This window comes from Leptonychotes weddellii, chromosome 5, assembly GCF_054177405.1.
Source record: "Leptonychotes weddellii isolate Sample4059 chromosome 5, ASM5417740v2, whole genome shotgun sequence".
Taxonomy (NCBI): domain Eukaryota; kingdom Metazoa; phylum Chordata; class Mammalia; order Carnivora; family Phocidae; genus Leptonychotes; species Leptonychotes weddellii.
In genome coordinates this window covers 150,148,528-150,162,064 of record NC_138373.1, presented here as the reverse complement: position 1 = coordinate 150,162,064, position 13,537 = coordinate 150,148,528, and the positions used below count along the sequence as shown (strand labels likewise).

At 59.3% G+C, this 13,537-nt stretch overlaps 1 protein-coding gene across 1 annotated transcript in view; it reads right to left on the bottom strand.

The window, feature by feature from the left end:
* Positions 1-1,233: 1,233 nt before the first annotated feature.
* The window catches only part of CYTH4 (cytohesin 4), a 28,333-nt gene continuing 16,029 nt past the window's right edge, over positions 1,234-13,537 (bottom strand). Inside the window, exons 8-13 of the mRNA XM_006742226.3 lie at positions 12,592-12,740; positions 6,950-7,061; positions 5,492-5,568; positions 5,084-5,155; positions 4,464-4,618; positions 1,234-3,278 (exon numbers count right to left, since the gene is read on the bottom strand). Coding sequence (XP_006742289.1) covers positions 3,206-3,278; positions 4,464-4,618; positions 5,084-5,155; positions 5,492-5,568; positions 6,950-7,061; positions 12,592-12,740 — 638 coding nt within the window. The 3' untranslated portion in view covers positions 1,234-3,205. The remainder of the gene's footprint in view (positions 3,279-4,463; positions 4,619-5,083; positions 5,156-5,491; positions 5,569-6,949; positions 7,062-12,591; positions 12,741-13,537) is intronic.

The following is a 13,537-nucleotide window of genomic DNA, read 5'->3' as shown; positions in this document are numbered from 1 at the left end:
TTCCCGACTGTGATGTGGCCCTGGCTGTCCACCTCTTTGGCCAATCCCCCCACCCGCAGCAGCACCAACTTTCTCCCAGTTCCCTGTGTCTCTACACACCTGCACCCGCTGAGGCTGAGGCCCAGAGGGCCTTTTCAGTGGGTTTCATCCTAAGCAAGAATTATTGAACACTGAGCAGGGACAGGCTGGCCTGGGAGGAGTTCACAGTTGGTGTGTGCGTGTGTGTGTGTGCGTGTGTGTGTGTGTGTGTGTCGGGGTGGGGTGCAGCAGACACAAGGTGAGCTCGCTGCAAGATCAGGTTTGTGTCTTTCCCCCGACCTGGCTGCCAACAAACACTCATGCACAGCTCCTTTGAGAAGCCTCTCTGCCCAGCCCAGCCCTCCACTGGCCCCCGTGCCCCCGGCCGTAACAGTGCGGGTTGGTCTAGGCTGTCCCTGCCCCTTCGCACCGGTTTTCCCCAGCAGCCCCCAACTCCCTTTGAGGGCCACGGATTTATCTCCATCATCTTTGGATGCCTGGTTCCTTGCATGGAGCCTGGTACTCGGTAGGCGCCGGGACCGGAGCAAAGAACGTATGGAGAGACTGATCGATCGGTTTGGCACCGTCAGTCCTCAAGGAGCAGCTCAATGGTGGAATCTCAGGCAGGGGCCCGGGAGAGGGTGTGAGGGCCACTTCATCGCCCTACATCCAGAGGGGGCTGCCTAGAACCCTGTGATTCAGGATCGCCTGATTGTAAACCCCATGTGGGCTTGTCCCCCCAGTGCCTGGAACACTGTAGCTACTTAAACATTGTGTAAAGTACCAATAAGTGAAGGTTACTGAATTCCAGCTTGGGAACCCTCCTCCCCGTCCCCAGTGACCGCTGGGGTCAGCCTGTACTTGCGTCCTTCTGGAGCCAGCCTGGATACCTGCCTTCCGAGGCAGCCGTTCACTCTCTCTTCAGCCAGCACTGCCTGTTGGGAAATTCTTTTGCCTTTCCCTGGCCTTGACAGGGCCACTTCTCCCCTGCCCCTGCTCTGAGGGGACCTCCGTCACAAATCCAGCCTCCGGGGACATCTGTCTGGGTGGCAGCCGTGTTGCCCAGAGGATGAGGGTCCGGGGCCCTCTGAGGGCCCACTCTTCCCTGTCTGGTCCTCCTGCCTTCAGCTGGGAAAGGAACGAGGGTGAAGGGCCTGAAGGGGGGGGGAGGGCGTCAAGGACGGCAGGTGTGGTCACAGAGAGGACAGACCCCACTCCCGAGATGTATCATGAGCTTTATTCTGTCTTCTGAGTGATTTCCAGGACAGCCACTCATGCCTGCAAAACACTGCTTCCACCCTCTCAACGATGGGGGAGGAAGCTGAGGACCAAAGAGGGAAAGGGGGGCGGGGGGTGAAGGCCACACAGCCAGCGTGTGCCAGTGGTGGGAGAGGACCTCGGAGCCCATGACCCTCAGCCCAGTGCTCCTTCCATGACCCCCGGCTGTCCCTTCAGGGGCCTAAGGAGGCGGCAGCGGTGCCATCCAGTTCCCAGGCTGACGTGGGGTCTGTGGAAGTCCTCAGATGCCCGCCAAGGCCCCCTGCAGATGCCCATCCCAGACCCTCTTCGGTACCGTGTCATTACCAGACACTCGCACACCTCCAGAGACGAGGATCTCACCCCCCACAAGACAGCTACTCTCTCCCTGACCCCACGAAAGGTGTGCGTGTGCTAGTGGGGGTGGAGGGGACGAGAGACTGCCTCCCCTCCCCTGGGGAGCCCACCTCGCTCTGGCTCGCCCACTCAGGCTGGTGGTGGGGCAGACGCAACCGCATCTCCTGCTTTCCTGCCAGGGAACTGCCCTCCAGGGTCTCCCCCAGAGCCTGTGTGAGGCGGTGAGAAGGGCTTCTGAGAAGGAGCCTGTTCAAGGACTCCTCCTCCAGGCTGGGGCCTCCCTGAAGGCAGAGTTGCTTGCGTGCGTGCTGGGAAGTCAGCTCAAGCCTTGATGCGCTACCGCGGGTCTCAGGGTGCCAGGACCCGCTGGGGCAGCCCCTCACCACCACAGGACCCCTGGTCAGTGGTCAGCAGAGAGGCTGGGGCTGAGGCTCTGCCACAAGCTTCTATGTCATTCAGTGGCATGGACGCTGCCTCCAGGCCGCCCTCCTGGTCACCACGGGTCACAAAGCGCTCTCTTCTTGGCTTCGTGGCTGTACCACCAGCCCTGCTTGCATACATCTGTCAGGGATGCTCTCTGCCGTTTTCTTGAGGATTCCCACTTGCCCCTCCTCCAAAATGGACATCCTTGCGATTGGAGCCCACTCTGCTCTTGGCTTCCCTGCAGCCTTCGGTCAGAGCCCCACCAGCTCAGGCATCAAGTGCAGACATCTCCAGCCAGAAGCTCCTTAGGTGGACCCAGTACAATCTTGTCCTTCTACTGAAAGGAAGTGGTCCGTGAGGAGGGAGGTGGCAGGTGGGGCACCGCTGGGATCTGCACTGGGGCTGTTACCGTTGCTGGGGGTGAAGGGCACAGACACAGAAGGCACCAAGACGTTTCTATCCAAACCCCGCAGTTTTCCAAGAACCAGAGGAGTGTGACTTGGCAGAGGACACACAGCAATTTGGAGACGGAGCTGGGATGGAGTCTGCAGGTGCTGGGCTCCTAGTCCAGTGCTCCTGGCGTCTCCCGGCGGTCCTGTCTGTGGGTCTGAGCTGTGTGTGTGGGTCCCTCAGGCAGGGACGGCCAAGCCCCAGCCAAAGACAGGGGAGGGGCTGGCTGAGAACCCCCTGAGCAGAAGGAGGAGGCATTACCATGGCCAAGGGCGGGAAGCACTCAGGATCCCCACGGCTCCTCCTCCCTCGAGGGCCGACAGCGTTTCAGAGTCCAGGAGATGTTTCACAGAAGAGGAGACTGAGGCCCAAAGGGAGGACAGGGTGCAGGGTTCTGGGGCTGCTTTCCTCGCTCCTTGCTGCAGTGACGTGGGCAGGGGGCAGGGGCCTTTCCTGGCAGTGCCTGGGTGCCGAGAGCCGGGGGACCTAAGTGTCACCTCTGAGCCCGTGAGGCTTCCCACCCACCCTCCTGAGCCCTGCCCCCTCTACCCCCCACTCCTGGTAGCTCAAAGTCATGGGGGCGGGGACAATGTCTATGCGCCAGAAAAGGGTGTCCTGGGGTGGGATATAAGTCTCCAGGTACCACAGGTCATGGGGTTCCCGTGACCCCTGGACCCCCCGGCACCACCTCTCAGGAAGCTCAGTGCTTGCTGGCAATCTTCTTCTTCCGAGCAGAGACCAGGTCGTAGAAGGGGACACGGGTGATGCTGCCTCTGAAATGAGAGCAGGTGAAAAGATCGCAGGGCTGGGCTGGCTGCCAAGGGGCTCCCAGCGCCCAGGGTTTGTAGCAGGGGCGTGGGTCTCCCAGGGAGGGGATGGCCTGCCGGGCTGCAGGAGAAAGGCCAGATGGCCCCACCAAGGACCAGGTTACGGTGAGTCAGCCTTGCCCGGAGTCCCACAGGCCGGGCGGGAGAGGGTGAGGCTGAGAGCGGACAGCTTTGGGAATTCTGCCCCCCCTCCCCCAGTTCTCCGGACCCCTCTTCAGACTCCCAGAAGGAGGCGGAAGGAGCCCAGATGGAGCCAGCAGGCCTGCTTGCCCCCCACTGGCTATGTGCGGGGGCAGGTCCCTCCCCTGGGGGGGGCTCGGGGCCTCATCTGTAAAATGGAGGTCAGAGTGGGTTTGGCCTGGCCACCTCACAGGACTGCTGCACGGCTTGAGGGGAAAGACCCCGCAAGTCCCTGGGACACAGCCCCTGGCCCGGCAACTCCTCGGTGTCATCCTCTGGCTGACAGGACCCACCATCACCCACGTCTCCCCATTGGCTCTTGCCCCTCACCTGGCTCCCTCCACTGCCCATCCCGGCACCTCAAAATCAGCCCCTACACCATGGCCTTCCTCACCTGGCCACACCCCTTCTCTGTTTACCAGTCTCCCCAGTGCCCCCAGGAGAAACCCGCACTAGTTGCCATGGCGACTAAGGACTTGGTCTCCCACTGCCCGGTCCCTGCAGAGCCAGGCCCCCTGCACTGCCCGGCACCAGGCCCCCCAGGACACCAGGCTGCTATCCAGGGAGGCCCTGCACTGACCTGCCCTCTCGTCTTTGCCGGTACTGGTCCTTCCCCTTAGAGAGCCCTTCCCTCCCTCTCCACCAGGTCTTTCCAGGGCCCCTTTGGATCCTGGTGCCAATGAGAGCGTCATTCAAGAGCACTGACCACGGGTCAGGCACTGGGCAGAGAGCTTTACATGCAACATCTCATGGGATCGTTCCGCCAGCCCATGAAATTGGGGCCTTGCTCCCCTGTGTCCTGGGGCCTGGCTACAGAATCTGGGTGGCAGGGATTTGCATGCCGGAGACAGGAGGGAGATTCTGGATTTAACCCCTTTTGCGGACAAAGAGACAAGGCCCAGAGAGAAGCAGGGGCCTCCGGGAGGGACAGCAGGCCCAGCTGGCCCTTACCGGATGGCCTCGATCCATTGGTCGCGCTCGTCGGCGCTGGACGCAGAGATGCGATAAGACTCGTGCTTGCCCTCCACCACCTTGCCCTCGCCGTCCGTCTTACACGCCTTGATCTTCTGGCCCCGGCAGCTGGGGTTGTAGAGCTCCAGGCAGAACTGCGGGGAGGTGGCTGGGTGAGGGCTGGGTAGGGGTGGGAGGAGAGGGCGGCCGGGCCGGGCTTTCCCGGGTGTTCAGCGAGGACTAGCCACTTGGGGCTCGGACCGACAGCAAGACACACCCCACCCCAGGCCGGCTTCCCATGCAGGGCCAAGGGGCAGGAGCTGCTCCTCCTCACGCTGAGAACCTACTATGTGCCAGGCACGACCTAAATCCACCGTTTCCCCTAAAACCCCCAGCTGACTGCTGGGGAAACTGAGGCTCAGAAAGGAGCAGAGACTTACTCAAGGTCATCGGCCAGTGTCAGAGGCAGGCTCTGAGAGACAATGAGACCATGCCCTTTTGATGCCGTTGACCTGCCCCCAGGTTCTGGAGGGTCCAGGCCAGCCGCCCCCTGGCCTCCCTCCCCATTTCAGAAATTCCCCCAGCAGCTGGGGCTCTCAGGACCCCACTGTGCCACCTACTGGCTTCTTGGGGTCGTCCACCTTCTGCACAGAGAGGTTCTCCAGTGGTATGATTCCCCGTGGCTCCTTGTCCTGCAGGAGGGGCCGGGGAAGGCCAGGATCAGCAAATGCAGCCTTGACACCCAGGGCAGGGAGTGAACTTGTGGGGCTCCCCAAACTCATAGAGGAGTGCACTCATCTCCCCAGACTCTGTCCAGCCTTGGAGGGGGAGGGGAGCAGTGCACGGAGAGCCCAGGCAGGGAGTTAGGAGGCTGCCCCTCCTCCTCCTTGCCGCTCAGTCTCCCCCCCCTGGGTGCGGAGGGGGGCTGAATGGTCTCAAAGGGGCCCCAAGCTCTGTGAGTGGACTGATTAGCACTAGTCTGGGAGTGGGGAGAGGGGCAGGGGCAGGCTCAGGAGCATCCTGCTTACAGTGGTGAATTCGAAGTAGTAGAGACAGTTGTCAGTCAGGATGAACCAGCGGCGTTTCCACGTCTTCACGCGGCCCCCTGCGAGAGGCCAATGGTGCAGTCAGCCAGACTTCCTCTCCCTGGGCCACTGACACTTCCTCCCGTGAGAGCGGGGCCTGGAGAGCTTTCCTCTGCCCCTTCCTCTCAAGCCTCCTAACCCCCAGCCCACCACACTTTCCCCCAGACCCATCACTTTGTCCCTCAAACACCCTAGCGGCGCCCATCACCCCAGGCTACCCCCGTCCGCTTGAGCTGGCATTCGAGGCTCCTCCAAGATCAGGCCCCAGGACCAGTGGCCGCCCTTCCCCCTCATTTCATCCCTTGGCCGGCTCCCTGCCTGGCACTGTGCTAAGTATTTCGTCTTTTGCTTGCCAGACAATGTTCTAGATGTTTTTAGAAAATATTTGCTTATTAATCCCTAGAACCGCCTATGAGGAGGGGACTGTTATTAACCCCATTTTACAGATGAAGAGACCAAGGCACAGGGAGGCGCAGTCATCTGCTCAAAGTCCTGCAGCAGAGCTCAGATTCGAGCCTGGTGTCCTAGCTCCAGTGCTTGGCCATTTTGCCACACATTGAACTCTCCCAGTGCTCGTGATGACCATTTCACAGCCGTGGAAACCAAGGCCGAGGAACCTGACCACTGGCACGTGCAGGGAGGAGCTGGGATCTGTGACTTAGAGTCTCCCTGGGGCTGGGAACTGTCTGCCGGGCAAGGAAGGAGTCACCATGGTCTGCAGAACAGCTGGCATCCGGGCATGGGGCCGTGGAGGGCTGGGGCGGGCATCCCCAGCCCAGGTCTCTGTTGCAACACGAGGTGTCTGTCCTTACCTGTCTCCAAACGCCACCATCCCTGGCTGGGCTACCTCCGCTGGGGAGGCATCCAGGAGCGCTGGGCCCTGCAGTTCCCCTGCCAGATTTGGCAGTCTGTCCCTGCTGTGAGAGCCGTCACCCCAGCCCCCACCCGTGGCTCCTCTCTGCAGGCTGGAGGTCCTCCCAGCCCCCTTGTCATGCTGAAGGGAAGCTCCCCTGAGCCACATCCTGTCCCATTTCCTCCCCCATCTTCAGGGACACCCAACCTTCTGCCCACCCACTTGTTGGCTGTGGGGCCTCAGACAGGTACCCTAACCTCTCTGGGCCGGGCTTCCTTAGAAGCCCTCCAGGAAGAGAGAGAGGCCTGTAGTTGAAGGGTCTATGGGCCTCTCATCTCCTCTTCCTGCTTGTCCTCCCCTCCCCCACTGTTCCCTTCCTGCCCAGGACAGACAGATGGAGGGATGGGGCAGGCGGACGGCTGGGGGGCGGGGGTGTTGCCTGACTCCACCCCTGAGGCTGCATGTCAATGTGTGCGTGTGTGGTGTGTGCTTGCATGTGTCTGAGCGCACATGCCACGTGCCCAAGTGTGCCCGAGTGTGCGCCTCACCCAGTTTGAGCAGCCAGCCCTCGCGGTCGGGGTTGAAGAAGGTGTGAGTGAGGTCATTGCCGTCGTCCTCTGGGATGGAGAAGGGTTCGCTCTTGATGCTGTCAAAGAGGTTCTGTCCCCAGAGAAGGGAGGGGAAGACCGGGCTGTGATGTCCATCCCAGTCTGGAGCCTGGACCCTGCTGGGTCCGTGTGGCCTGGAAACGCTCCCTGCTTCCCCCAGGCTGCTGGGGCCCCCAACCCCACTGCACGCCAGGTCTCCCCACTCTGTGGCCAGAGTAGTGCACGCACGCGGAGGCCGCTCCTCAGAGAGACTGTGCCCAGCTGCCTCGCCCATGCCTGTCTGCTTGCTGGGCTGGGTCTCCCCCACTGGGTGGGGCGCTCCCCCAGGGCAGGCCTGGGTGTCACAACCCCCAGGACTCCCCCAGGGCCTGGCCTCAAACAGGTTGGCAACTCTTTACCGACCAGTCGGTTGATGGTCCCCCCCTTTCCTCCCCCCACCCGGCCCCCGTTGCTAGAATTCCAGAAGGGCACTGGCTTTGGCCGTCAGGCTATTTGGGTTAAAGTCTCAGCTTAGTCACTCGCTGGCTGTGTGACCATGGGCATGTTCCTCAACCTATCTGAGCTGCTGGTCCTCATCAGCAGAAATAGAGAGAAAGATGCTGACCCCTCAGAGTTCTGGGGTGGGGTGGGGGGGGTAAATGGACTACACAGGGGTCAGAGCCCCTCCCTGCCCTAAGTCTAGGGGAAGGTGAAGAGGAGGGAGGGAGGAGTACAGCTTCGGCCTTCACCCAGCCACCCAGCACCCCTCTTACAGGTCAGATGAGGGAGTCAGAGACCATCACCCCAGTGTCTGAGAGTGTTGCCGACAAGGACACTCGGCTGGGACCTGTACACCCCCACACCTGTTTGCCTGTGTGTGCACACACAGACGCTCAGACATACTCACACACACACTGGGGCAGAGCAGCCAGAGTCAGGGCCTCCTTAGGTAACATCCATGAGGGGAGGGGGGCCCCCCTTTTGCTTAGCTGCAGTAGCAGAGACTTCCAGGTATACCCTGGGTAGGGGGACACGGAGGAGCGACCAGGGAGATGGGGATTGACTGCCTGTGTCAAGAAGCCCAGCCCAAGGACAGACTCAACATGGGATGCCGAACTTGGCTCTCAAGGGCAGGGACCTATTCCAGGTGGGCTGTGGCCGCAGGGGTGGGAGTTCCCAGAAAGCAGATTTCAGTTCTCCATGCAGGACCTTCTAGCAGTTAGAGCTGCTAGCATATGGATGGAGCAACCTGGTATGGTAATGAGATCCCCGTCACTGGAGGTATGCAAGCCAGGGCGGAGACCTGTCTGCAGTGTCATCCCGGTGTGTTTTGAACCGCCTGCCACAGGGCCCTGTGTTCTGTGATCAACCTGCCCATGTTTCCAAGTGTTTGGAAAAACATTCTCAACTGTTTCAGCTTATTAAAACCAGACCCAATGCTGGATCTCCATCTCGAAGATAATTAGCTCCCTTCTGTTGCCTTTGTGTATACTGCTGTTCCGATGGTTTCCTTGAGATTTGAAATGAAAAATTTCACAAGTACCGTTGGATTCCCCTAAGGTTTTAGAAATGGTGTTTGCTGGTTTTTAAAAGGTCTTTGCTGACCCGATAGCTCCGGGGTGGGGTGGGGGTGGGGATGGTTACAATCCCACCAGAAGCAGCTTTTCCTGGGCTTGATGGAGGTGGCTTCGGATGGACTCCAGAATCCCTGGCTCAGCCTGGCTGTGCTGGGGTGGGCGTAGGGAGAAGCAGGGACCACAGGCCCTTTTTTGGAACCCCCGCACCCCTAGTGCAGCTGGGAAGCCCTATTGCCCCTCCTGCCCAGGCCCAGCCCTGGGAATTCCCAGGTGGTGCTGGCTGATCGAACAAAGGGAGTGGCAGAAAGGCCTTGTCAGCAGAGCTGTCAGCACAGACAAACGTTTGGGAGGCCCAGGACGCAAGCAGGGGGCCAGACAGGGGGGTCTCATCCTCCGCGGTACCCACAAGAGGCCCCCTGGCAGCTTCTGCGGGTGGCCTATCAGCTTGCACGTTCTGCCCCCCACAAAGGAAACAGCTCGGTTCATCTACCGTTCCTGCACCTTGTAAACCCCAGCCCTCCCCTGTAAGTAAACACCCCTGAGCGGGGGCGGGGTGGGGGGCTGGTGGCCACCAAACCTGGCTGGGTAGATGCCACCTTCCAGCGGTTCTGCTGGTCTTGTCTCTGTCTCTCTCCGCCCCCGGTTTTCCTCTGGGGGCTCCCCGCCAGACACTCTCTGTCCAGGTTGCTGAGGGGGGTTCACACCCACTGCCCCCCTGCCCCAGGCTCCAGGAAGGAGCGAATGACTCCCATCTGGCCAATCAGAACATTTCCTCCTGCTGGCCACGGTGCCTGGTTCCGGGAGGACGTGTGACCCAAGCCAGCCAATAAGCCTTAGTTCTGGGACTTTAGTTTTAGCTGCTAAGTGAGAATGAACCCTGAAGCTGCCTGGGCAGTCTCTGCTGCAGCTTGAAGAGAGCCTGTTTAGGAGGGAAGCCAAGATGGAGGAAAGAGAGATGGAGAGACCAGATCGAGTCCTGACCTCACTGAGCACCTGGATCTAGCTGAGCCTGAAGCCGGAGGATCTGAAGCCAAATCGATCCCTGATCTTTTCCATTACACGAGTTGAGATTCCTTTAGCCAGGAAGCAACCGGTAACTGGGAAACACAGCCAAGTCCTCCATCCCCAAATCCTGCCTTCTGCTCTCTGCTGAAGGAAGGGCCCTGGAGTCAGAGAGGCATGGGTTCGAATCTGATGTCCTCACAAACTGTGAGACCCCTGGCCAGCTCCCGCTCTAGGAGGTCGGTTTCCTTTGCTGCGAACTGGGAAGGGTGCCCACTGCCTAAGGGTGTCAGGAGGAGTTAATGAGAACATAGAGTGCCCAGAACTGGGCCCGGTTATGTGGTCAGTTCTGATGAAGATGTTTGGACAAAAACCCAGGAGGTCCAGGGCTGCCCACAGCAGAAGATACCCTGCACTGGGAGATTGTTCCCCTGCCTGAGCCTCAGTTTCTCCACCTATAACACCAGAGGCTGGAGAGCCCTCCTTCTTGGCCTCTTCCCTTTTTCCGCTCTTCCACCTGAGCTCCCTCTCTGGGCAGCTCTTTCAAGGTGAGTGGCCCCCTTCTTGGCATTTCTTGGGTGCCTGTCAAGTGCCAGGAGCTTGAAGTGCGTTAACTCGGCTTCTCAGGAGAACCACCCGAGGGCACCATCATCTGCCCACTTTGCGGGTGAAGAAACTGAGGCTCACACTCAAGGTCACATAACCATAAAGGGCAGAGCTAGGATTTGATCTCCTATCCTCTGAGTCCACACCCTGTACCTTTGCCCTGGGTCTCTTAGGCATTCTGCCTCATCCCTATCAGGATAGCCAGGGCAAGACGGGCTCAACCCGCCTGTCCCCTGCCTCCCATAGTGCATCTCTCTGAAGCCTTGCCCAGCTTAAAAGCATTATGTGTCCTCAGCAGGGCCCAAGCTCCAGTACCACGATGGGGAATCTTTCCACAAAGTGACAAACTTTGAATATCTGAAGGTGCTTAAAGGTGAGGTCTTGCTTTACCTATAGGGAAGATGAGGCCCAGAGAGAAGGCAGGCAGATGCCCCCCCAACCACACAGCACCCAGGCTTCCCCCCAGACTTCTGCGGTAAAAGCCCCGAACAGCAAGGACCAGGCTTGTGTGGTTCTCTTTGCACCTTGGGAAGGGACTAATAAACCCTTCCCAGACCTCCCAGGCAGTGTGTGACCTTAAATTGAGATACTAGACCCTAAAGCCCCAGGAGGAGAAAGTTACAAGCTCTACACAAATGTAGCGCATTGTTATTAACAAAAGGCTTGAATTGGGAAACATGCCCAAGGAGGGAGGTGTTCAAGAAGGCTCATGGGGGAGGTTGGGGGGCTGAGGCAATAACGCTGGTGTGCCATTAACTCATTATCTGCCAGACCAGGTGTGCCCAGCCTCCCGTCACTGGCACCACAACGAGAGGACTTACTGATTCCCAAATGCATTTTAGATTTCGGGCATCTTGCTAAGTGCTGGGGTTTTAAAATTATTATTAGTTATTCTTCATAGTGACCTCAGCCACCATTTAGACCCTGTGCTCCGTACCTGGCAGGGGCTGTGCCCTTTACATTTTTACAAATTGCTACTCCCAGCAGCTCGGTGACGCAGGCGTCATTATCCTGGTTGAGAGAATGGTGGCTTGGAGAGGGGGGGTGAGTCATTCCCCAAGGTCACCGACAGACAAACGGGGCAGACGGGGATTTGACTCGAGCTCTAACCAGCTCTCAAGGCCTCATTCTGTGCTGTGGTCCCCCCACCCCCACCCCCATGATAAACTTTCTCCTCTGGGGACCGAGGAGGGGGGTGGGCTAAGGGCGTGGCCGTTCTCAAACAGGGAGGGGCGCCCAAGTCCTTCCAGACCCAGGCTTCCCCCCAGACCTGGCGGGGTGCTAAGCTGGGAGGGTGGGGTTCTCACCTTCTCCTCCCCTCCTGCCAGGCTGTCACCAGGAGGCAACGGGAGCTTTATTGAGTTCTGGGGCATCTTTAGTCCTGGAAATGAACTGTCAATTCATTTTTGCTGCACCAGGTTCTACGGCTCACTCCTGTGTTTACAAAACAGTTCCAGTTCCGTGTTGCCCATAGTTACCAGGCAACCCCCTGAGGCTCATTCGAAGCCTCCTTCCCCACCTTGCCAACCTGTCCCTATCCATACATACCCACACCCCCAGCCAGCCACTGCGGACCCTTCTCCCTTTCCCAGCCAGGCGAGGCCTGGGTTCTGGCAGTTTCCCTTTGCTGGACTGTCCTTTCCCTGTTTCCCTCTGTGAAGACTCCCATTCAGTCTTCAAGGCCCAGTTCAAAAGTCTTCTCCTCTGTGAAGTCTTCCAGGATGGCCTCCTTTCTCTGCCCCCAGGAGAGCGACAGTAATGTCCTCTGTGTCTCTGCAGCTATGTCCCCGTAGTTAGTACAGCATGGATCACATGGGGCTATAATTCACATAGGCATCATCTTCCCACCAGACCCTGAACTTGGCCTGGGTGGTTGATTCATCCCCAGGTGCCCCGTGCCGGGCACAGGGCCTGGTGCAGTGTGGGGGCTGTTTGAGGAAGAGACGGGGAGGCCCGCGTTCTGCTTGGCTCTCAAGCTGCCTTGTGGAAGACCTCAGTTTCCCCCTCTCTGGAGGAGGGAAGGCTTTTAGCAGAGTCTGAGGATTTTCAGCCCTGACATGCAGAGACTCTAAGAATCTGGGATTCCAAGCAACACACCCGAGTTGTGTGAGGTGCCCTTTCTGGAAAGTGCGACTGATGGGTGCCCAGAGTTCCCCAAAGGATGAAGTCTGGGAGGGCCTCCTGGGTGGTCTACAGCAGACATCCCCCTTAAGATGGGGGCCACTTGGGAATGCCCATGTCAGGACCGATGCGTTTGGTGGTGGCCCAATTCAAGACAGTCACCAACCTGGGTGGTCCATCTCAGAGCCCCCTCTTGGAGTGGTCTATCTCAGAGGAGCCCCTCTTGGACTGTCCACCTAAAGACGGGCCCTTCCCGGATGCCTGGGGACCAGGAGTGTCAGGTCGCGCTCCTCTTACCCGCAGCTGCTCCTCAGGCAGGTCACCGCCACCGTTGATGCCTCGGTTCATGGACACAAAGCGCTCGAAGGGCGGCCTGTCCCGGACATTGGGGTTGTGGAGGCTGGTGTTGAGCATGATGATGGAGAAGGACAGGACGTAGCAGGTGTCTGCGAGATGGGACAGCAGTCACAGTCCTGGCCCTGGTCACTCTCGCCTCCTCTGCCCTGACCGCTTTGAGGGGCCAAGAATCAGCTGTCTCAACACCCCAAAGGTCCATGCTGTCCTAGCTTGGCATTCGAGGCCTGGCCTCCTCCCCGCTCTTACAGGCCTCCCTGCTCCAAAGAAACTTCCGCTGCCGCGCTCCTGAGCCCCTCCCACGCCTTCCCACCCCTGCACTTTGACTCCTGCTGGGCCCCCTGCCAGGCACGCCCTCCCTTTCCCTTTGCTACCCATCTCAACCCTCCCCTTTCAGCTTGAGCTCAAGCCTCTCCCCGAGCTCTTCCAGCCTCCCTGCCCACTCTGTTCTCTGCCTCCTCAGAACTCGGAGAACACTTATTGTTGGCTCTACTGTTCAAGGCTTAGTCACGTGCTGCTTGGCAATCTTGCCGGCATTGCGGGGCTCCTGGGGCCCAAGCTCCTGTTCCATTCTTCAGACTTTCATGGGCTTGGGGGCGAGGCCGGGCTGAGCATTTGGGAGGGAGGTGATTGCTCCTCTGGGGCAGTTTTAGGCTCTGGGTCCAGAGCCAGAGAAGTCCAGCTGTGTCCCCAACTCCCTGGTGGACCTTGGGAACGTACCTGACCTCCTCGGCTTCTCCATCTGTGACATCAGGAGGTTTAATCTGAGGTATCGTCATGCTCTAGGACATCAACGATTCTACCCCTGAAAACAGTGGCACCCAACAGAACCACCTAATAGCTGTCCATTCCCACCACAACCCTGTGAGGCAAGTGTCCTTACTAACCC